Source organism: Strigops habroptila, chromosome 1, assembly GCF_004027225.2.
Source record: "Strigops habroptila isolate Jane chromosome 1, bStrHab1.2.pri, whole genome shotgun sequence".
NCBI lineage: Eukaryota > Metazoa > Chordata > Aves > Psittaciformes > Psittacidae > Strigops > Strigops habroptila.
In genome coordinates, this window is record NC_044277.2 from 21,951,458 (window position 1) to 21,977,484 (window position 26,027).

Genomic DNA, 26,027 nt, shown 5'->3' on the forward strand with positions numbered 1-26,027 from the left:
TTAAATCCACCACAGCACCAAGTTTGATGATGCCAAATGTGTGCTCTGCAGCATTTTTTAAATCACTTTTTTATTATTAACAAATTTTCTGTCAAATCCTTGATTTAGTTACAGATTATGCTGCAAACTTTTATGAACCATTTTGAATTCAGTATGTCAACTTCTGTGTAAGCAGCTCCACCTAATAGACAAAGGGAAGAAAGAATAAAACTTGTCTTCTCAGCATGAATCCTGCCCCACAAAAAAGTTTACAAGAGGTTTTGTATAAATAATTTAAAAGACAACCAAAGTCAACAAAACATTCCTTACTGAAGAAGACACATCAAAATGCTGCTTTTATGTTTTCTGTCTCAAAGTGAGCTAAAGTTATAATGTGTCCAGTACGTGTAAAAGATACTTTGGCATTTGGCACATTTTATATCAAGCCCCTCTTTTGACAATTACATTGGATAGGAAAAATGTAATGTGATACCAGCTTAACAAGAGTTTTGTACTTACCAGAATTATGGCAGTAGTCCATATACTGTGGAATTTGGATTGTAAAGGCTACCAAATCTGGAGCTAAGAGAGATTCTGGCTTCCTGCTCTCATTGAGCCATTTGCTGCTGTGTAAGTCTCTGGTGTCAGAAGGGCCTTGAATTAAAGGAATCAGCTTATCTTTTCCACCATCACCTAAGACAAAGATTAGACTCCTTACAGCTTTTAATGTAATGAGACAAATTTTCAACACAGAAACATTCACTAGCGCAAAGAAAACAGCTATGAACATTGTAAGTGCAGAATTAAAAAAGGAAACAGAAAGAGCAATCTCTGTATATAAACTATTAAACAACTTCCCGGATGTTATCTTGTAAATGTCTTTACATCCAGGAGGATTTCAAATAATCAAATAATTTCCATCCCAACTTTATAAAACAGTATCTTTAAAAATCACTGTGGACTCAATTTAGACTTCAATACACTACATTTCTAATGTTTTTGACATTAGCTGTCTTTATATATAAAGAGATCATAGACATTGATCACAAAAGTTCCTGAATACTCTTCAAGAAAAATTCTGTTAAAGAAATTTTAAAACTATTTACCACAGAGCCCTCAAAAACTTCACAATCAAAATACATACTTGTAGCACTAATGGAAAATGAGACGTTAGGCAATAAACAGAATATATCAAAATTATGCTACATAGAAAGCAAAATGCAACTGTTCTGTGGAATACAAAAATGCAGTTATTCCAGTTTCTTTAATTCTTTTAGATTAACATTACTCTCAGAAAAAAAAAAAACCCAAAACAAAACCAAACGTCCCCCTCCCCCCCCCAAAAAAAAAAAAACAAAAAACACCCACACAAAAAACCCAAACCTTTAATTTTTCATTCAGTGTAAAAATTGACTATACTGGGGCCAGACTGGATCATCCTGGCATACTGAACAATAAAAAAAAAACTCAAACCAGAATACAAAAACCCCTCTCTGATTCATAGGAACAATGAGTAAATTCTTGTTTCAGTAACTCTCCTTGTAAAAAGCAAGGCCAATTCTCCTATACAGGCAATAAAGTTTTACATGGTCCAGCTGCACATACCTGGGGCTTTGGCACAAATTTTTATTGATCCCACGGTCCCAGAGGCGCATTTGACCAATGATGTGCCGCAGTACTTCAATTCAACATTCTGGATTGAGCCCTCAAGAGTTGGCAGGGGATTCTTAGATTTCACACCTAATAAAAGAAAACTGCAAATGTACTAGCCTGTTGAATTTAAATATTTTTATATTCCTTCACCAAGACATTTAAACTTAATTATACTTTAATTATCTACCTTAGATGTTCTTATAGCATTTTTGTTGTGATTCACAGTTTCTAAATGGAAGTGAGAGAATGCTGCATATAGGCATTTTAATACAAACAGTTATGCATAAAATATATAGAGGTACTGTGAGGAAAACACACAAGGCCACTTAGAAATTGGAATAAAAATACGTATATATACACATACACACACTTTTGTTTTCACTTCATAAGCGCCACCTCTGCTATTCTCTTTCATGTTTTTATTGTGACCCTTTTATTTTAGGATCTTAAAATGACTTAAGTGTTTTCAGCTTATATTTAGACAACAATGTTTTACTCAGTAGCAACATAAAGCATTAAATCTGTGCAGCTGAATGGCACAGAAGGCCAATGGCACACTTGCCATTTTTCAACAGAAACTGGAGTTCAAACCTTGCCTTAGGTCACAAGTGGAAGTAAGTTTTGGTGGTCTTTCCCCAGCAGCCCCCATTTGTGCACACCAGAAAACTACTGCACTGGTTGGAAGAAATCAGTGCTATTGGCAGTCACTTCTGAAGAGCTGCCTAGAACCGTGGAAGCAGCAGCAGGGGATCTTACAAGTCAGGACTGAGATATGTTGGCAGAGCTCAAGGGCAGCCCCCAAAACAGCTCCAGAGCATGGGCGGAGGAAGCCAGCCCTCCTATTCTGTACAGCACTGCCCATCAGAAAAAAAGACATACATTTACTTGCAAATTACAAATAGTTTCAACACCTGTAAGACATACGAAAGGAAAAACTAATAGAAGTTACCATTTTTTATGAGGTTTTTTCCCCTCATGCAGAAGTGACTTGGAATTTGTCCGTTAAAATTGGCAAGCAGCTTGTTAATTATGCAAACATTAGTATAATTATGGAACCAGTTCCTCGCATATGTAACATAGAATGTGTTCCAAAATCCATAATTATGCAAGGAAAGTATTATGGAATACCAGGTAAAAAAAAAATTTAAAAGCATTTTGATATGTATGTCAAGATAGTTACACACATTAAAAGGAACTTAATATATTCTCTACAGAATGAACTCACTACTTTTTTGCACTATCTCTCGAAGACTTAATGCAAAGAACAACCTTTACTATGTATTAACTAGTAAGGAAAAATTCCTAAAAAGTGATAGGAAACTGCAGATTTAGGATTAAGTCTGGTAACTGTGCTTAGTTCACTGTGCCTATTTCAGTTCCTAAACATTGAAATGTATTTGGTAGTGCATATAAAATCATTTGGTAAGCAGACTTCTTGACATATATTTATTTATGTTTGGCTCTGGTAAGACATTAAAATAATTTTTGAATTAAAAGTACTTTCCAAGGTAGGGAGAGAGAAACATAATACATGGCATTTGGAAAACCAGACTGCCATATGAAAGTAGGTTCCATATTCTAGGCATACGTTCTTATCAAAATTTAACCTGTCTTCTGTGTTCGAGCTATACCCAGCCTTTTCCTAATGTGTGATTCAGGAAGGCTTCAGGCTCAAAGAATGCTCTCTACAACCCATTTGCGCGCCTGCCACTACAACATCCCATCAGTTCTTAGCCTGTAAGATCAGCTACCAGTTTTAGTCTCCTGAATACACCCTCATTCCCAGTCCTGCCTGGGGTAAGCCTCTTTTAAAGCTGAAAATCCCCTTTGATCTAAGGCGTGGTATCAGACACAACACATGAATTTGTCAAAAGCAGATACGGTATCTGTAGGCATTTCCCAGTCTTGGCTCTGCCTCTTCAGACTTCCTATAAACTTGTGCAAATAGAGGCCATTGTGTTGGGATGAAAAAAAAAAACAAAAACCCAACATATATATATATTAAAAAAAAAAAAAAAAAAGGAAAAAAGCTTTTCCCTTCTTCTGCCTATTCCAAAACAAAGATTAGAAAACACTGCTAGTAGCAGCCAAGATTACAGTCAAAGAAAAACAAATCTGAGTTCCTAATTTGACCCCCATCTTTCAAGTCTTCTCAAAACTGGTAGCTTCTTGCTGTTTCCATCTTTCAGCAGCTCTTTTATGCCTCAAAATACAAGGTGTGATGTCTGATACATTTCTCTCACTTCACTGTGGAAGATTAAGTACTTTTAAAACTATTTTCATAATGGAGTCCACTTTAAGATGCATTGCCCTGGCCAACCTCTCTGCATTTATGACTAAAACTTCCCATGCTAGTTACATATGTAACTTGAACTTCATTTTAGTATCATATTTGAAAACAAGGAACCAAGTTTTACATGACCATGCTTCCTATTTGTTTCTATTCACTCCTATTCCCTCACCAAATAACTTCTGGACTTGTTGAATTTCAGCAAGATATGCAAGGTTACCAAAGACATTTATTTCCTACAATTTTCATGAAATTGTGAGTATGTTTGTCCTTTTACCTGACCAGTCAGCATATTCATGACAGTCAGGAAAGCATCACTCAAACTAGTCAGTGCACTGTTTCACCCAGCCAGCAGTTAGGGCTCATGATGGGAAGCTAGGAAAGCTGAATAGCTTTGCCTTGCAGAAACCCACAACCCTCAATACATGATCAGACAATTAACAACCATATTTTAGTGCATACGAAAAAGTAACTGACAGCAGTAACAAGCTATTTCTTTTGGGATTAACACTTTCTCAGTTGTTTTCAACTTTTTGAAGATAAAATAAGACAGTATTAGGAGAATACAGCTTAACCATGCTCCTCCTCTTCAAGCTTGCTTTGACATCAAATGGCAACATAACCCTGCTCTTGGTTTTAAGACCTGATAACCACAGCACACCACATTAATCAAGGAGAAGTTGCAAGGAAAAATAATTCTGCTCAGGTTTCACAGCTTTGGACTGAGGGATACTCATAAAACCAATTTACTAATGGTTATATAACCTACAATGAGGAATAAGGAATTTAGGAGGCCTAACAAAACTTTCATCACACAGACAAAAATCACCTGAACCTAAGGTGATTCTCCCTGCCAAGTTACAAGTCTCTTTTTGAAATCACAGAAAATTTGGAAACTTTTGGTGAACCATTTAAAATGAATAGGTTTAGTACAGGGAAGCAGCACATTTTCTTCAGTCTCTGAAAATCTTTTGAAATTATGAACCATTCCTCATAAACTTGTCAAATTGGAAAGCTACTCTATAGATAAGAAGCCTTGTTTCCTATGTATACCTCTGACTATCTATAGTTTCCATCCCTGTAACTTTAGTTCTTCCTAAATAATCTCCCTTATTATCTCTTTCATGATGAGAATATCACTGTAAAATCAAAGTCTCAACAGCTGTACAAATAGCTAAAGTACTCCTTGAGTACCTATTTCAGCAAACAAATGTTTAAGCGAGCGCAGACTGGGGCTTCCTTCCCTCCTCTCTATGTTCACCTTTTTAGAGGCAGTGTCTTCTCAAGGGATTGATTGAGCAGGAAGATATTAAAACTTCTAGAGAAGAAATACTCCATGCCTCCAAATACCAACTCAAACTTAGTATGGAGAGAAACACTCCACTTAGTCAAGATATTGAACATGAATTCAAAGAGGAACCAGGGAAATCAAATATAGCCTATGGCTGCTTCAGGTGAAAATGACCTGGAAATGAAGCATGAGGAAGGCTTATTTCTAAAGTGCAAGACAACAAAGCAAAATTTGTGCCACACTCGCTCTTCTGGAATCATACTTTCAAAAGCAGCACTGTCATTTACTTGACTTTGTTGTTCAGTGTAGTCAAAGTTGGAGAAGAGAGTGACCATGTTGGTTTTCCAGTACACCTCAAATTCTTCAGTTATTAATTTCATCACAAACATGGTAATCAACAACTTTATGGAGATAGAAAGATACATATATACATATATCTGTCTCCACCAAATATAGCCTATGGCTGCTTCAGATGAAAATGACAATTTTATAGCCGTGTGATTTTTCTACTGGCAACATCTTGCCCATTGGAGAGCTATTTGCCGTAACAATCGGGTGTTTCTTTCCCAATATGTAACCATATTTATACTTGGTTATCAAACATTATCTGTGTTAGTTGAATCAGACTCACACACAGAATATAAGACATCTTCAAAGACCTAAAAAGCTGGGTTTTCCATACTGCAGAACCCTAAAGTAGGCAGAAGGATTTTTCTAACTTAAATCTACTACACCTTAACAATTTACACCTTGTGCACACTAACCCACTTTAACTGCAAGCCCAAAGAGCCATTCTAATCTAGAAAGAGTCACAGAGGTATCACACCGTCGAGGAAGGTTCTCCCACACTTTAAAGCAGGCATTCACATCCTTCCCCCAACTTTTCTCATCATGTATATAACCCACCCAAACATGAAGCCTGCCTGAAGTATCTGCATTCAGTGATATTCTATGTGCAAGCAGGAGGGAATCAAACACGTAAAGGCAGGTCACAGCAGTGACCTTTCTGGATCAGTCCAGGATTTTTAACAAGCCTATTAATGCTGAGCAATCATTTAAGACCTGTTAATAAAGGTAACTAATTCGTGAATTTTACCAATGGCGTATACGTCTTTCACCAATCCATTTGTTATAAGGCAAATTTGCAATGATTAATGGAAAACCAAGAGGCAAAATCTAAACTGATAATGGAAAAGACAGGAAACCAGCAGAAGAGGTATGTTACTGATTCTGAGGACAACAGCCTGGACTGTGTGATGCCAAATCCCTGAAATACAATAAATAATTTTTCAGAAAGATCATAAAAGAGAGAACTGCAAAATGTGAAATAGGAAATTAATCAGGCATGACTAAAACTTCTAGAAGCAGCTCCACATGAATTCTCTCCACATTTAGGTTATGGCCTGAGAAGGAAAAAATTCAATATTTAAAGCATTAAGTAGCAATAAACTATGGTTTGGCAACATGATATAGTAAAAGACTGTCACATACATGTCAAAATGATTTCAAACTCAGTAAAAAGATGAATCCATTAATAAAAGCAAGGAGCTATTAACCAAATGACATAATATTAAGGCCTAAGTCTTACTGGAATCAAAAAAAAATATCCAATTATTTTCACAGAAACATATACTTAAGTTTTATATGCCTAACACAGAAAAGCTAGAGAACAAATTGAAGCATAAGAGAAACCTAATTTCTTTCATGAGAGATACTCGTTTCTATTCAGTCCCTGTTTAAGCAGTGCCCTCAGTGAGAACTTCTAAAAGTCTGTACTGAATTTGGTTACACAGATAGCACTTCTGAGGAACTTGAAGCTAAAACCAACCAAACTTAATTCCTTCCTCCTTGCACTATGAACATAATAGAAGCCACAAAGACTAGCTCTCTTTTTCATGTTAAAAGCATTGGGGAACATGACCTTTCGTGTTCTTCATTGCAGTAAAACAGCAGCAGCATAGCAACTTCAACATCTCTTTCAATCCCTGTGCTTCCTCACATACAACACCTGAAGAGAAAACAATTGGGGTTTTTTTCTTCCTTTGCTGTGAGGTTTTGTTGTTTGGGGTGTTTTTAATCAGAAAAACAGAACAAAAGACAAAGATATTCTAAAATGTAGAAGCCAGGTTATAAATTTATAAATGCTTTCTCAGTTTTCTGGAGTAAAACTACATCTTTGTGATGAAGTTCCCCAAACATCTCTACTGTGTTCACAATTCCACATTTTTCATCTGTCACCATAGTCCGCAAACCTCATTCTGCAGCCCTCACACAAGACATACAGAGGCTACTATTTTCTTTCTTCTTCAAAACAGTAATTCAAGCAGCTTATTTCAAGGAGGTGTCAAGGATGAGTCTATTTTTTTTTAATAACTCAACTTTATTTAGCATTACTATTGCTATTCTGATTAGCATAATTATTTATTTTCTTGTATCTGTGTCAATCAAGTTTTCAGTCTACATTCCTCTATTCTAAGCAATTATTGTTTCATCCCCTTCCACTTCCAAGACTTGAGGGCAATAACAACAGGATTGTGGTAGACCTGTTTTGCCTCTAATGTATGGTGAGCTATACAGATTTTCTTCTATCTTGAGCTTCTTGTGCCACAGTTCCACACCCAAAAGAAACCTGTCAAAAAATAGCTCTGCTTTAATTTTCTCTTCAACCATGGTACTCAAAGAAAAAGTGAATGGAAGAGTCAAAGCAGTTATTGACAGACTGAAACACGCAACAATGACAAAATATTTATCAATGTAAGTATCTACCATTTTCTTCATCCGAACATAAGCTGCAAAACCCAGATGTACACACATGCACAACACAACAATGAATCTCTTCATGTACTTTCAGTATTTTCACAGTGTCCTGGGTTCAGCTACAGCAGTCATTTTTTCTCCTTTTTAGTAGCTGGTGCAGTGCTGTGGTTTTGACTTTCAGCCTGGGAACAACACTGATAACACTGATGTTTTTAGTTGTTGCTAAGTAATGTTTATTCCAACCAAGGACTTTCTCAGTCTCATGCTCTGCCGGGGAGGAGGGGTAGTCGGGAGGAAGCAGAGACAGGACACCTGACTCAAACTAGCCAAAGGGGTATTCCATACCATGGCACGTCATGCCCAGTATATAAACTAGGATGAGTCACCCGGAAGGCCCAGATTGCTGCTTGGGTCAGACTGGGTATCGGTCAGCGGGTGGTGAGTAATTGTATCCTCTCCCCTTGTTATTTCCATTATTATTATTATTATTATTATTAGTGGTGGTAGCAGTAGTGGGTTTGTATTATACCTTAGTTTCTGGACTGTTCTTATCTCAACCCATGGGAGTTACATTCTTTCGATTCTCCTCCCCATCCCTCCGGGAGTGGGGGGAGGAAGAAGGAGGGGAGTGAGCAAGCGGCTGCATGGTTCTGAGTTACCATCTGGGCTTAAACCACAACACACAGGCAGATTTCAGAGCCAAGCATACAGCCAGTCATAAACTGGTCTTCATCTTGGAGATCAGTATTAAAATCTCTGTAACTAACCACTTTAATCCTTAAACTGCCTGTAAAGTAATTAAGGCTTCTCCATTTTCTAAACACTAAACCAGATACAGGACCATCATTTAGTAATGGAGATTTACATATTGCAAAAAAAATTTCCCAGCTCGCTAAAGAACAACAACATTTCACCTACAGGGAGTAGGCAAGTCCCTGTTGCTACACTCCCATTTTGAGACTCCACACAACGGCCTTCATACAGGTCCCATCTATCTTAAGCCACAAACTTCTTAATTTTTCTAAAATATTGCTTGAAATGGAGAGTTAGATAAGAAACCTGTGATTCAAGAAGTGAAAACCAATACTGAAAAACTCATAGAGCATTTGGAATCTCTTTAAGGCATTCTAGATCAGAAGCACCTTTGAATAATTCTTGACTGATCATCTGTTTTAAGTGATTATCCAATCAGGTAAAATAATGCTTTAATTTCAAATGATCATAAAAGAACTAATCAGCTATCACGGGGGGGATGAAGGGGAGGAGGAACAGGACACAGACATACCAAACAAACAAAACCACCAAAAAATAGCCACAATGAGACCAGAACAACTTTTGTGAAAATACACCAGAGCTGGGAAATGGTTCAAAATCCCCTTTACCCACCACACTAAAGCCGGCCAGCAAACACTGATGGACCTACTACCACAACCTATCAAAAGGACAAGGACCATCCTTAACCATTCTCAGGGCAATGTACAGAAACACAATCCATGCATAGTCTGATTACTGCTCCTTTTGATATGGGTAGCCAACATTCAGAGAAGGAATACCACCTTCCACCTTTAAACATACATAGTTCTGCAAATATCTCTAAACACTTACTGTGAAAATCTTAGGTTTGGGCAACTTATTATTGTTAACCTTATTATTGCTAACACTCAGGCTATTTAGGCATTCCCAATTATAAGCATTCCTAATTGAAGCTATTATTTTAGATCTGACAACATGATACTGGTCAGGACACAGGATTAAAGTGGCTTTAGTGGCACTGTTCCTGTTCTTGTAAACAGAGGTTCATAAAGAAGAAAAGGATTGATTTTTCTTTCTGCATAATTCAACAGCTGCATTTCGGATACCGCGATATCATTTGAGACAAATGGTAGAAGCCCAAGTTAATACATTAAAATAACTTTCATCTCGCAAGAAAACATTGAAAAAACCATCAGAATCTGAATTTCTAACTCAAAAAGCATGGCTTCTCAATCCTTATGTTATATATTGTCAGGAGACAAACACTAGAAGTGACATAGCTGCAAATGCTTCCACAATACAGATAAATAAGAACTTGAGAAACTTTTACCATAAAGTGGTTGAAACAAGATCCTGAAATAGACAGACAGATGGACAGAGGAAAGAGCTTACAGTTTCCACCCCTAGTAATACACCCTTTGGTTGGAGGCATGCACTCACAACTGGTTGCTTCCATCTTAGTTGTAGAAGTCTTCTATCCCTTTCAAATACAGTAGTTTTGCTGTATCTGAGGATAAGTTCAACAGCTCATGCAAAAAGTCAACACATAAAATATATTAAAACACTTTTTCTCATTAATACATGGTAATAAAATCACAAAAAACGTGAGCTGCATTTCTGTCCTGAGATTCTATTAAGTCTAGTTCAAGTTCAGTCCAGTACCAGTTCAAACGCCTTATCTTCAAATACGCTGAGCATAAGTCGCAATACATCTTAGGCTCTGGAATAAAGCCTGCATTTTACAACTCTCTTAGTAAAATGGTGTGTAGCAACTAGAGAAAACAGACATCTACAGATTTCTAGGACAGCAAAATGTAGGATGAAAGAATAAAGTCTTAGAGGAACCACAGGTCATCTCAAATCTCATCACCTTCCGTTTCAACTGTGAAGCTCATTTCTCTAGACGCATCTACTTAAATATGCTATGTGGCAACTATGAAACTGGTAAAGCCTGGTTTCCTACAAGTTTGTATTCCTTCGACTTTAAAAAGCTTCATTCAGCACAGCAGATGCAAACCTTATAGGGCTATGTAACATACCTACTATGAAGGAGAAAAGAAATGTTGGATCTCATCCACATGGTTGTGAGCTTCCCCGTAACACACATGACACCTGGTCAGCCGCCTGCTGTCAAACAGAATATCTAATGACTGAAATCTCTCACAAGCTCAATTTGAGATAATTGCATTTAGGACAGCACAGTTATGAAGCAGTAAAAAGGCTGACAAATTGAGGATTTTAGAGGATGAACATAGTCATTCTTTAGAAGAAATTGCAAAGGTCTATAAAAATTCAAAAGAAGGGCAGATGTGTTCAGTAACAGTATTATCAAAAATAATAAAGAACATCTAAGGTATAATAAACAGTTTTATTTCCTGAGTTGCTGAGGATGGTGGGGGAAGCAAAAGAGACCACTAACACCTTTCAGTTGGGAGGTGAAGAAAGCCAGCAGTCACATGGTTAAAAGATGGACAGCAGAGGTTGCTGCTGGGGATAGTGACTGTAAAGGAGTAGGAAATGGGAGGAAGACAGTAATTCAGACAAGGTGGGCAAGTAAAACATGATACAGATTACACGGAAAAAGATTAAAATACAGTAAACCGGTATTATCTTGAACAGTCTACCCATGATTTTCTTTCTCAGACAATATATGCTGTTTTAAATACCAGAAAAGATCTGAAGCTACCCCTTCACACAGAGTTTTCCACATGCACAGATGACAAGATTTCGCTTTCTTTAAAGATAAGTCTTCTTTCTAACTGGAGTAACATTCTTAACCACAGTTTTCTATATTTCACTGCATTTCTTTTATATTGCTGTGCTCCTCCCAGCAATTTAAATATACATTGTTTAGGATATAAACTTAAAAACACAATGCTCTTATTTTAACAAAAATGTTTATATTTTCTTTTAAATATTCTATGCAACTTACAACTTTAAGAGAAACAGTATATTTAGTGTCTGGAATGGCAGTTTCTTACACTAGGAGGATATTAACCTTTAATCCTTGAAATCATTAAAGAAATGTTTGTAGAAATATTTTTAGCCCCTTTATCTGGTCAAAGTACTGGAAGTTAAGTCGTGTCTGTACAAACCAATCATTTCACCAGCAGTTTTATATTTCTTTAAAGCCTCATATAAAAAGCACCTGCTTAAAGTGAGTAATGGAGTTTTATATTCATTGCACTTAGGAACAGCGTATGTAACCTATTCCGTTTTCCTCCCTTGTGGAATATATTTCAGCTTATATTGCACAGCACATTACCGATGTGTATAAAGACTCTCTGATCAGCAATTTGGACTGCAGACAGCAACCTGCATGAGTACACTTTTTTCCTCTCCTTAAATACAGTATCCACTTGATTCACCAACGCAAATTAAAACCATCCTTTAAAGATGATGATCTCACCTTCGCAGTGAATACATGAAGCCCATACATGCTAACACCGTAAGAATGTCAGGCTACAATCTACAGCACATACCCTGCACAACCAACACACACACTGTCAGCATTACGAAAATAAAGCTAATATATTATCTTCCCTGTCCAAAGAATCAAAAATCTCCATTAGCATAATTAATTTTTGAAGGGTTAAGAAATCTTACCGTCTATTAATATGTAAGAAAGAAGAAAATCTAAATCCAAATTAATAATAAGTAATAATGCAATTTAATCTCAGAAGCAGCATTTTGTCAAAAAAAAAAAAGCATGAAAAAGGATACTTCTGTATATATAGCTTATAAAAGCACATGCTTGTGCCTCACATCCTTATAGCTGACAAACTTTAGGAATTCTTCAACTCGCCCTCAAGTGTAAGGTTTCCCTGCAGAATTTTTTAGTACTGTATTTTGATAAAAGTAGATACTTGCAATAGCCTAACAGTAGCGTTCTTCAATTACGACAACATTCATACTGGACTTGAGTATGTAATTTAGGCATGATCACGTAACAAAAAATATATTATTTTTAAGTAAGCTCCTGTTTTCCATTTAAAAACAATAGTGAATTTTGACAGGTCAAATTAAATACTTTTTGTAAACACTTTTGCATGATTAATGAGTCATATAATTGTATTCATGAATTAATTGTAATACATATTACTATATTACACTAAGAAAGTGCATCAATTTCAATGTATCTCAAGCAGTGTCTTTAGCAGACTGGTTTATCCTCTACGCACAGAATCATATCTTCACAAAATCAACTGCTACCTTAAATAGACAGTTGCTTTTTGCGTCTTCTTTCACGCACATATCTCTATGTTGTTAAGTTTTAAATAACATGGAAAATATATTTGCCAAACCAACTTAAACTAAGCATAGAATTACCCGTCAATATTATTGCACATAAGTACTTACTCACTGAACTAAACAGGAAGAAAGGGTTCGAGCCCCATGAACATTAGCTTGATTAGTACCTCATGGAATGTTGCAGAAGAAGTTTTGAGGTCAAGGCAAGTTTACAGACCCCATGAGAAGTGGAAGGAAGAGATATTCTACAGCCACACATTTGAAGAAGTAATATCGTGATTGGAGAAGTACATGTTTTATAACTTACTGTAATTAGGTTAGCACTACAGCAAGCTTGTTTGTTACAACTTTTAACTTCGATATACTTAGTACAGTAAATCTTGGTAAATCTACTGACTATTAAAACATCTGAGGAACAGAGGACTTCAAAGTTAAAATGAAATCCTGATAAATCTTCACAGTATCTTAGAATGATATCCAAAGGAGAATTTGAAAAGAAGAAAAAAAAAAAAAAAAAGTCAGCTTTTTAATACAGAAGAGCATTACTATGAACTTACTCTTTTTACAATGTTGTTTCTTTTGCCAATTAGACATCCTTACCATAATTTTAAATATGTACTGAATGTCCTTGCAAGTATTATAGCTCGGCTTAGTTCATAAAAGGAGGCCTATATGAATGCCAGTTGTATGCTTTTCAACAGAAGGATGTAAACTTATTTAGCAATCTTTTTTCTCTTTCATCTTATCTCTAGTTTCTGTGTAGATTTATAATGCTCATTGTTTCCAATTTTAACAAATCACCTAATGGCAGAAAGGAAAATATGTTAACCTTGGAATTATTTGCAGTTGTAGAAATCCCTTTTGTCTGGCTCATGCAAGGCCTGCAATCTGTTTTAAACACAGATTGTCTGTCTTTTGTCTGACAGCCACCAAGCTGCACAAATTACTTTCTGCCTGTTCACCTGTTTGCAGCTGTGTCTGTAAGCTAAGGATTCTGTAGTTTGACTTGAGCAACTACTCCAGGATTGATGACATGTGCTGCTGATAAACTGAGCAATTTGAAGAAATTACTGGCTAAACTTATTGAAAGACATCTGTGCATGAGCTGAGAACTAGAAGCCTTCAATTGTGTGTTTGCAACCTGCAGTGGCGGCAATCTGTTTGAAGTGATATCCTTCTGTAAGGGAGCTGGCCCTGACACAAAATAACTAAACCATCTTTGCAACGTATTTCCTCACACACCAATAGAATTCTGCTTTTTTGGTCTTAAATATATTTCCTAAATAGAGGATACAACTACAATTAATACTTGCTATACTCATCTAGCAGAAGTAACTTCTTTTGAAGTGTTTCCATTTTTCACTCAGATTGGGATTTTGTATTGTTTCCCAGCCTCTTCTGCTATATAGACTGGTTCTCAGCAGTTAATGGTAGTTTGAGCATCCCGCAGGCACTCTCACTCTTTTACGTTAGACAGGGAGACATGCCTATTTTGGGGATTCAGCTCAACTCTTCCTTCCAGTTGCAGAACATCACTACCTCTTCAGTTAGCTAACGCCTGAACTTCTGCTTTAAAATTCAGTAAGCACAAAATTTTATTTCTGAACCTTGTAAACCTGGATAACATTTGAGCTTATAGGGGCTATTTGCAGATGTTAATTTTAAGCTCAGAAAGCCCAGGACTGCTATCTCATGTCCATGCACATGTGTGTATGTATGAAATTCTTTTGGTTTAAAAAAGCTCCACCAGACAGGGGAGCTGTGTGTGATGGCTAGTCATTTCTAAGCTGTACAATTACATTTAGCAAAATAAATCCCTAAATCCTTTGGGACATATTCTATAGTGATATACTTCAATGTTGCTCCCATTTCCTTTGTTCTTACACATTTAGCATAAATGTGTTTCAAGTATACACTGTGACAGAGTAAGCCAAAGCAGAATTCTACACATATTCAAATGTTTAGTAGCCCAGGGGGGGGGGAAAAAAAAAAAACCACCAACAAATTAAAAACATCAGTAAAATTACTTGATATAGTAATAATAATAAGATAAAAAATAGTAATTGAAGAGAAAGCATCTTAAGCCTAAAAATGTAACCAAGTTCTTAAGGAACTTCCAAAGCCTGCAGTCAGAAGCACAGAAACTGTTCACTTTCATATCTGCACATTAACCCCTTCTTTCCCAAGCCTTCCTTTTATACTTTTAAAAAGCATGAAGTACGCAGCACTTACATATATGCAGTGAACAATGAAAACAAACTATTCACTTCACCTTGTTTTCTTTGCAACTAGTTCATACTAAAAGTCAAGGTACTGACTCATATGATCAAACAATCAAGGCATATCTGTGCTATTTGTTATTTTTAGCAAATGAAATTAGTGCTTCCACTTTAAGTATTTACAGGCAAATGTTACTTTTAAAATTATCTTCACAAACAAGGTCTACTAACAATTTTCAAAATATGTATTAAATTTGATGAAAAGTTATCACTGTGCTTAAACACATTTGAAAACAGAAAAGCAAAGCTTTCAAGTAAAGTAGCTATATAAATTGGGCTTTCACATTTCAGAACCCATAAACTGGATTCAATACTGAGCTGAAGTGACCTGGAAAAAAGGATATATAGTACAGTGTATATGCATACAATAAATCAAGCCCTGATTATGTGCAGCTAATAACTATACATCACTAATAATAAAACCCTTAAGATACCGTGCTATAGTAGATATCTAAGTAAATAAAGTACGTATCTTTACCCTCTATGCATATTGTGAGTCCAAACTTTTAACATCAGCTTTTATTTTAAAAGAGCTAAGTCGTGAGAACATTCTTATGTACCACTTCATAACTCTGACACCAAGTATGTATAAAAAGATTAGCCTTTATTTGGTATAAAATCAGTTGGCAGTTTTACATCTGTGCAATGCAACATAAATACCCCAGCTGGCATCTCGAGCTCACACACATATGGACTTCAAAACAGAAACTTCCTTATTTGCAGCACTGCCAGGGTAATTTTGTATACTCTGCATACTACAGCTATTTGTCAGGCCTCTGCAGGTGTGCACTGCACATAAACACACAGCTGTAGTCTAGCAAGCCAAGTGTTCCATCAAACACATAAAGGGAGACCTCAGCAGCTGGATTAGTCATCCCTGCAACAGGTCCAGGGAGAACAATATGGGTTAGTATTTTTGGAAAAGCATGGATGGTAAATTTATGATTATGCTGGCCTTACCAAATAACTGCTGGATTGTGTCATTTTTATGCAATGTCTACTTATTAAAGTTCTTGTTAGAATGGCTGGAACAGACTGAATATTTTTTAGTTTTTAATATAAACAATAAGGTAGTTTATGTATAAAATAGTTTATTAAGTGCAAAATGTTAAAAGGTTTTTATGCTAGTGGTTGGTTTTTGACAGATGTTACAATTATTTGCATTGGCTTTAACAGACAAATCACTGGAATCAATTATAGTTAGTATATCATAAAGTTTCTTATTAGCTATACATTATACTATGTCACATTTACTATAATTACATAGCATTTTTCTATGTCTATGTTTTTTGCTCTAACTGCTTAGATCACAGGTGAACTCCTAAAAACACTTGATAAAAAGTGCAGAATAAACACTCTTACTAACTTGCTTGCTTGCTTAAAGTACAATTTTAATGTTTAAGAAAAAACACAACAAAAGTTACTCTCGCTCAGAACTGTTTGGAAGACACTAGCATCCACAGAATTTCATGGTAGTCATACAGATGTTAAAAGTATTTTAATCAACCAGAAAAAGCAGTAAGCCTAATTTTATGCAAGTTTCCTCTAAGAGACTTCGTATGTCAAAAGCAACTATAAACTAAATCAATGAGAAAATGAATAAAACTTTTAAAACAATTTGCTACCTATTTATTCAGAATGTTAGAGTATGGTATGTATTTTTAAATTTAAAAATTGTCTCAGAAAAGATAAGAAACTATGAACACTATCAGGACAAATCCTAGACACATTTCATCCATTAAACTTTGAGTTAAAATACCATGCAAGCACATGTGTTTGCTTCTCCATGGTGTTTGTTAGAATCACAAAAATTTACCATAGCTTTCTTGTCTGAAGACCACATATTTACACATTCATAATAGCTCTGTCAGATTTCACATGCTGGAAGATGTCAATTCAACACATCAGTAGGGTGGATGTTGACCGGCACTGAGAATGTTACCACATTTTTCCTTGCATACAGCAGTACTTGGCAGCACCTGGGAACACTGTGAGCAGGAATCCATCCCAACTGCCCTTCTTCATTAAGTTAATTGCATGATTCCAAGAAAGAAGGGATTCCTAAAGGCCACTTTCTTAAACATGACCTAAGGACATTTCACAACCATGTATTTGGCATCTATGAGAAATATCATTATTGCTGGCTCAGTAGTGTACATGAGGGTTGTGTTAACATTACAGTAATGTAAGATCTAATAATTAGAATTACCGATAGATAACTAACAATCACATAAAGATTTCATCATGTGACATAAAGGTAGCTGTTCTTTTAAGCCCAACAGGTTGTAGTAAATGCTGAAAAGGCACACATGGCATCAAAGACAGAGATGAACAATACTCAGCCATACTCAATATTAGAGCCACTAAAACATGGCTTAAGAAAATCATGAAGAAACTCTTCAAAACAAAACAAAAAAGGATATTTAGAATACAGGCAAAATGGAAATGGCACAGTTAATTATACCTCTTATGTTACCAACTCTATCTTTCTGTATCAAAACAGAAAATCTGTAATTTCAGGGATACATATTTTGCACCCATCTTGGACCTACAGCCTGCGAAAGAAGGCATGTATAAAGCTTTAACCACGAAATTACTCTTTTCCATGTAACCGCATTCCAGTACAACTAAATTAAGTCATAGGCCCTCTTCTCTGTCTAGAGAGCTCAGGAAAGTGAAGTACTTTCAATAAAAGGCCCTTTGCAGGGGCAAAAAAAACCAACAAACTTGAGATAACTGATAGGGAACTGCAGTTTTTACTCTAATAATCTATCTGTACAGCTAGATGGCGGGGATGAGCGCATTTTTTTCTGCCTAGACAAGTCAAACAGTATTCAGAATTTTTCCACAATTAAGTCATCTACATTTTTGTTTTCTTTTAATCTAAAACTCAAATTCAACAATTTGTCCACCATAGCTGGCTGGGATTTTAGGCACAGTTACATTCTCTATATCTTAATCAGATCCTGTCTAAGACTGTATCAAACCCTTCTGGAATAAATCAGATCTGCTGCAGATAGCATTAAATTCCTTTTATCAAATTAATAAAAGAGCATGTGAAAAGAGTACTTGTGAAGTACTCAAGAATACTGATGAACAAGAGCACTGATGATCAAGAGGATTTCATGTCTCCAAAATTACTTAAGCTAATTTATATTAAGATAATTACTTAAAATACTTAAGACATTCCAGCACAATGTTAGGCCAGCAAACCTTGAGAATTTTGTAAGGTATATCCATCTTGCCTACTGCTGGAAAGCTACAAGCTCTTGCCGGAACAAAAAAAAAATGGCTCTCAGGTAAGTTCATCCATTGATACAACATATTAAGTAAGAGAATTCATAAACAATTACTGGAAGGGTGTAGTGGTTTCCTAAATCAAGGTTTGAGGCTCAGCAGTGACTTTTAAATTTTAGAACACACCATCACTAACACCGCTGATGTTCTGTAAGAAACCAAAGAAAATTTTGCCCCTGTTCAAAGAGCCTATCAACTGAAAAAGGGTCATGACCGAGGCGGGATATGCAGAGATACAGTCCGTTTATACAAGTGGATATAAATGCAGAAGTAGTAAAAAAGATTTTGTAACACAGAGAAATGGAGGGGAAAACTGCAGAACATTCTGTAATTTTAGTCTTTATTCCAGTTAAATCTTAACCTGGTAAACACTAAAATTAAAATGCTACCTAATGTCTTAAAATGCTTGAGAAATGCATATTGACTGCATCTCCACAACATTTTAAAAACCTGATAAAACCTAAATTGAACTTCCTATATTGAGAACTACACTGTGGCCCAAACAGCTGAAGCAACATTATCAAACTGTAACCAATTCCAGACCCCTTTGGGCATCACACAAACCATGTTTACTTCTCTCTCCATTCCTACCTCCACTTTTTTCCCATTTTTCTTAAAATACAAGCTATTTTATAGGGTGACTGTAATATGATACTATGATCATTGCTGATTGCAGTTAGAAACAGGCCCTTCTAATCCAGCTGCTCTCCACTTCAACAAATGCCATTTAAAAGCTACTTCATAAAAACATTATTGCTTCATACTTAAAAGACATTAAGTCAAGATTTTGGAAATTCCATTCACTTGATTATATCAGCAAGTGCACTACATGTTAGATTTATCATTAAAGCAAAATCCATGAGAACTGTTTTCCAGACGTCACTTAATGCTCTTATGACACATTCGGCCAATGAAAAGGGATGAAAAACAGTAGTGCTTTGAAGCAATAGCCAATAAATGCTGCTGTGGTTTACCAAGAGTGGGATGCACAACATATTAGACCAAAGTTAATGACATTAAACCATTTCTTATGGGTTTTTTAAAATGTGTCCTGTATTACTTGCTTGGAAACTACACAACTGCTTCGTCTTTGAGATTTTACTTTTTTCTGCAGTAAATGGTATCTCTTACATCTACTGGTAATTAAATCAGTAAGCAACTACCACTGGTTTGTATTTTCTAATACTATTTAAGGCAAAATAACTCAATAAATAAATTGCATGTTCTTTTCTGTTTCCACATAAAATGAAATTTTAACTTTATGTTCCTTATTCAAAAGATCCAGGGGAAAGATTACTGTGAGGAAAACAGGATAAAGTATTTGCATACTACCTACTTAAGATGTTCATTGATAAGTAGTTTCCTTCCATAATATGCCCATGAAATGTGGATTTAATGTAATGCTTTCTTTACACAGTTTGACAGAAAAAATTCTCCTGGCAGATATTTTGATGCAGTATATTTTTAAAGCTTTAACTCTAGTCTTCATGTACAATTTCTTCAATAAAACAATGAAGAGGCTTATTTACCAAAATAAAACTATTTTTCCTCTACTCTTCTGAAGTCTTGAAGAACCAAACAGATAATTAATCTCCAAAACCTATTTGCTTCTCTAGCATTTTTAAGTATTTAAATACTAATTATAAATCTGTGATTAAAGCCTAGCTAAATTAAATCCTTAAAGAGGACTACATGTCTCCACTATATAACAATACATTGTATATTCTCCTATGTAAATCAATAGATCTGTGAAAACACAGGGGTGTTCCTCTCAGAATTTAAGACAGAGAGCTCACAGGTGAGAACTAATTTCTTTCTAGCAGCCCAACCCGCTGTTGTCCCAAGTTAAGAACTTAATTCTCATAAGACCTTCAAGTTTTCCAAATGAAGTTCTTCACACTCTGTATTTTAACAAGTTAATTTATGACTAAGCTATGTTACTTAATAAACTTTTCCAATTACCACAATCAGTTAACAGTAAACTGAGGGACGGTCAATAGTTCAGGTCATTTTTACATAGCTTCACTGTAAGAAGACGCTACTATTCTTCCTCAGGGACTATGAAGCCACAGTTTTGCTAGTTATAGTCATCAGCAGAGTGAGAAGATTCATATGCGAGAGATTAGTCATGAAATAGCATCAAAACCAATCTGTAACAGGAAAGGTAAATGGCAACAGCCCTTCTAGTACCCCAAATCAGAAGAGCTACTGTCTTCTGTTCACTACTTAGAAACATTTTACTTAATATTTGGAAAAACACTGATATAAAAATTAGAACCTCTTTTTTTGGGGGGGGGGGGGGGGAGGGAGAGACAGAGGGAAATATGAAGATACAGGACCCTACAATTAGAACATATTTTCAGACAAATCACTTTCCAGATAAAAACATTAAAAAGTCAACAGTGGCACTCTCAGTGCAGCTTTCAATACTGAGACTATAACTTCTGTATATATTGAGAAGTCTCCTAAAGAAAAATAAAATTAGACAATTATTGTGCTTAACAGAAAACTGTCCTTATTAACAGAAGTGTTGAATAACATGGTCTTTCACACAAGTTACACTGCACACCGAAGTGGCAAGGAAGCTCAGATCACATACCCTCATTTCCATAATCATTTTCACATGTCTAGAATGCATTAAATACAGTACCATCTTAAAAATGAAAAGCAGACATTCCTTTGGAAATTAATTCAATATTTAGCATGTCACACTCAGAAAAGATCTCCTACTCTCATAACGCAGAAAAATTGGAACATAATAAACAACTAAAAAGATGTTTATTATTTCATTTGCCTTATTTTTGTCCTACAGGCACAAACATACACTGAAGTTGTGGAAAGATGGCATTCATGTCTAGAATATGGTATTCTAACAACATAAGCCATAAGTCCTTCTCTGAAAAGAAACATATACAGAACCTAAAAACATAATAAAATAAAAATCAACATGGAAACTTCTTTACCATGCATTTCCACATACCTCATATTAACTACTCCTGCTGACAGACTTTGATGTCAATAGTCTCCAGCCACTTTCAAGAAAGAAACAAACACACACATCACAGAACATTTCTTCTTACCAGATTCCTTCCCCACAAACAAAAATTTAAGCCTACATTTAATGTATATACATATCTTGAATCCATGCTTGCTAGCATTGTAGAAGTCAGAGCTAAGGGGTCCATTCAAGAATGCTAATTAGGAATTGCTGTGAATATTGCTTTTCTTTATGCTGACTTTTGAAGAGAATCAAATTCTTCTCTACAGTCTGTGTCTCGGTTATCCATATTCAATTCTCATATTAACTTTAACTCTGAAGGCAATTGCTTATGGAACAAAACTAAAATTACTGTGTCTGCAGCAGCAATATTGTTGCTCATTTATAATTATTATTTCCATGGGCAGACCTATGGTTCTTTTCACCATGGCAAATTGAGCTCAACTATTACGCCCTTCACTGTGAAGAACTCGATTACCTCTTCTGGATAAACAGGCTATCTTGTGAGAAGTCACCAAAGAATTAGTAATAGGCAAGTAGAGCTATGCAACATTCTCCCTGAAGATCACACTACAAGATATGTTAAATTAAGCTTTAACTTGCATCTTCTTTCAGGAATTCTCCTTATGCTACTGCAACAAATACAGAAGTTTCACACATGGGAACAGAAATTACTTTCACAGTGCTAAAAAGCCCCTACTCAGCAAATGGATAATAAACTACAACAATGAAACTTTTCACATTACATTCATGCTTTGAGGAACATGTATATATGTGGGGGAGCAAGGGATAAGTTCAGTTATATGATAGAAAAAATATTCGAATGTCAAGCTTCTCCATGTACAATGTGCTAGCTACTTCTTGTAGCGGCTACACAACATATCAGAGCGTAGTTCCAAGACTTCAGACAATGTCAATAAATACAGGAACAAAATTTTTTCAACACACTGACCAGAATGCATAATTAATAATCAGACACACATTTCAAATTAATTTCCAGAGGAAATAGTTCACTAATAACCTTTTCACAGAGTACACAGAAGCAATGTGTAGACCAGTTACATGAAATGGCAACTGATGTACAACACACAAACTTTCAATACGTTTCAGCCTATCATGGGAAACTATACATCCGTCAATACAGTCACAAGTGGAAAGATATGGGTTGTTATCTTGCCAACCCAAAATATTTCACTGCAGTGGGAGACAATACACTAAAAACACATCATACAAAAGGCATAAACTATACAACAGGAAATCAAGGAAAGAGACTATGGTGTTAACATGATTCATGAAAGTCAATTTACCTCATAAGAGTGACCCAAATAAAATAAAAAAGTAAATGTTTCTAACACTGGTGACAAAGTTAAAATAGACATACTACACTAATACTTAAGACTTTAGTGCCTTTTAAAGAAGAAAATATGTCTGTACTGATACAGACAAACATATACGTAGTGTGTAAAATACAAGAAAGAAAATAAGACAGACATCTCATTTCTTGTATAAGGAATTTTCTTAAGGTGTTCTATTTGGTTTTTGTTTTGGGTTTTGGGGTTGGGTTTTTTTTTTCATTTTCTCTGCTAACTATGCCATCACTGTGGGGTGAGGCCAAAAATATCCAGACGTTTTAATAAGAAAGATGAAGAATAATCTCACTGATGAAATTTTGTTTTTCCAGAAGACATTTGTTAATGTTAAAAATGGAGCTGAAAACTGCTGGCAATTTTAGAAAACTGGTCACTTACAATTTCTCCAACAACTTCCTTTCAGACAATGCATTTGTTATGTTTTTTTAAGAAGGGAGCACAGCAGTTTTACAATTCATTAAGCTACTTTTCTGCCGCACATAAGCTGACAATTCTCAGTTATGTTCCCTAAAGTTTTGCAGAAGTCCATGCAATTGCAGCAGAAATTTGAAAACCAAAAAAGTAATGCTATGCATCTTAGAAGAATCTAAGAAATCTCATCTGTGTTGCTGATGAGTTACTTTGCTAGTATAAAAATACCCCACCTATACAAACACGACATACTCAAGGGGAATATAAAAAAACCAAAGATGAAAACAAACATTCACTCTTGGTCCAATTGCACCCAGTGATCACAAAACAGGTATACCATTTATGTATTCAAGCAACTGAAGGAAAGGCCAACCTTCCTCAGGAAATAAAAATCCCAAAGGAAATGAAAGTGGAAATGAAACCAAGAGAAAAAGGTATTTGGCTCAACAACCTAAGAATTGCCTACAGCAGCGTACTACAGAGAGGTCCCTGGAGTCTGGCTGAGCTTCAACAGCAGCAGTATTACACCATAAGGATGGGGTCATCAGTGGCATAGTTGGCTGATTAAGAGATGAGGTAATGTATTTACTTATTTTAGTAAGAAACGCCACAAAATACAGCCATACAGCCTGATGTACAGAGAATTTTTGTCAGATAGCAAATAAAGCAAAACACTGAAATCTATCACTTAATTAGAAAAAAAGATAAGTGACTGAGAGACTTCAAGGAGACTGTATGTTACCTATTTGCATAGACACAGAGCAAACTAACCTAACCTCACCACCATCCTCACAAAAAAAAAAAAAAGAAATAAAAAAACCCCAAAAAAACCAAAACAGACCACAAACAGAATAAATTTGTATTTGTTCCAGTAATACCACAGAAGAAGACTTTTCTTGTTAACTAAGAATTATCTACAGGCCAGGTGTGGTAGCTCTTACAAAGAACATTGTAATTGCTTTTACGGTGTGAATAACATTAATGCTTAGAATGGTTCTGGATCCAAATAGTAGTTTTCCTTGCACATCATACCCATGCAGCTGCACAGAGGCTTGCTTTACAACTCTACAATTGTAGGATCCCATTGCAAACACAATTTTCATATGCACCTTCTTACGATCAAAAATTTCTTTTGACTCCTACTTTAAATTTCTACTTTTACATCTCCTAGATAAGATGACAGCCTTTCAGTGTTGACCTCTTTTCTCCTCATCCTGAAGGCCTGAAAAAAAACAGTTTATTTTTTTTTATCTGCAAAAATCCCATCATAAGAGATTGGCTAAGTAGTGACAACTTCTGAAATGACCACCAAATAGTCGTAGTATATAAAAGAAATGAAAACACTCTGCTTTACAGAAAGTTACTTGCCATTTCAAAATTGAGGACTAACTCCTACCTGTATGCTGACTACAGATATTTGCTTTGTAAATTTTCAATGTAGGGATGTTATTAAAAGAAATTCCAGCTGGTTTACCTCTTGTCGTGGTTTACGCCCATCCGGTAACTTGGAACCACGCAGCCACTCGCTCACTCCCCCTCTTCTTCCTCCCGCTGCTCCCGGAGGGATGGGGAGGGGAATCGAAAGAATGTAACTCCCACGGATTGAGATAAGAGCAGTCCAGTAACTAAGGTATAATACAAACCCACTACTGCTACCACCAATAATAATAATGATAAGTGAAATAACAAGGGGAGAGGATACAATTGCTCACCACCCGCTGACCGATACCCAGCCCAAGCCAGGCAGCAATCTGGGCCTTCTGGGTAACTCATCCCAGTTTATATACTGGGCATGACGTGCTGTGGTATGGAATACCCCTTTGGCTAGTTTGGGTCTAATGCCCAAAGTACTTTTAGCACAATGCTACAAGTATGTTACAGCACAGCAGAACGTAGAATTTCATCAACTTTGACATCCTTGTGATTGAGGCAGTATGGACTTCAGCAGTAGTAGAAAAGGCACAAAGAATCCTATGCAATTTACATTAGTCCAGTGCAAAGAATAAGAAGTGGGTATTAATCATTATTTTGCAACACACAAGGAATGTAAACAATCTTAACCTGCAAGATTGTGCATCTTTCAGAAAGTATAAGGAAATAAACTGATGCATTAGAATAAGAGCTTAAGATTACTGCAGAGCGTGATACCAAGACCAGCTTACGCATTCATTCAGCTCTAAGGTCTCTCCCTTGTGGCAATGCCATCATTCCCTCTGCCTTGAGTTGTCTCTAGTTCTCATGTGGGCACATTATAAGCCAGATAAATGGCTAAATTGACTGAAAAATAACCTCTCCTCAGAAGGAGGAATTTCCAGCTGGATCTACAAGCTGAACTAACTGCTCACATATCTGCCTGATCATTAGAAGGTGTGGGAAACCTGTTGTCAGGAGTGCAAGGGAGGACCACCTCTTTACACAGTAGTATGATCCTGCATCAGCTAAAACTAATAGGAAATCGCATCTTTTGTAAAACAGTACAGGTGAGGTTTTAAAACCTTACGAAAATGCTCACAGTCAAAATCTGGCACCAAAACACTTCAATAGTGTATACAAGAACAAACAGGTGCCAAAAGTTTCAAAAAGACTGTATCTTTGTAAGAGCTAGATCCAAGTTTTAGGTGTTTATTCCTCGAACCCTTAAAGCCTTCCATTAGGAGTATGACTAGACTGAAAAAAACAGTTTAAAAAAACCTGGCTC

At 35.9% G+C, this 26,027-nt stretch overlaps 1 protein-coding gene across 16 annotated transcripts in view; it reads right to left on the bottom strand.

The window, feature by feature from the left end:
* Positions 1-26,027, bottom strand: part of VPS13B (vacuolar protein sorting 13 homolog B) — a 444,484-nt gene that overhangs the window by 310,948 nt on the left and 107,509 nt on the right. For all 16 annotated transcript variants that reach the window (XM_030480526.1, XM_030480557.1, XM_030480551.1 and 13 more), the window contains 2 exons: positions 1,585-1,719; positions 499-672 (listed from right to left, as the gene is read on the bottom strand). In XM_030480526.1, the coding sequence (XP_030336386.1) occupies positions 499-672; positions 1,585-1,719 (309 nt within the window). The remainder of the gene's footprint in view (positions 1-498; positions 673-1,584; positions 1,720-26,027) is intronic.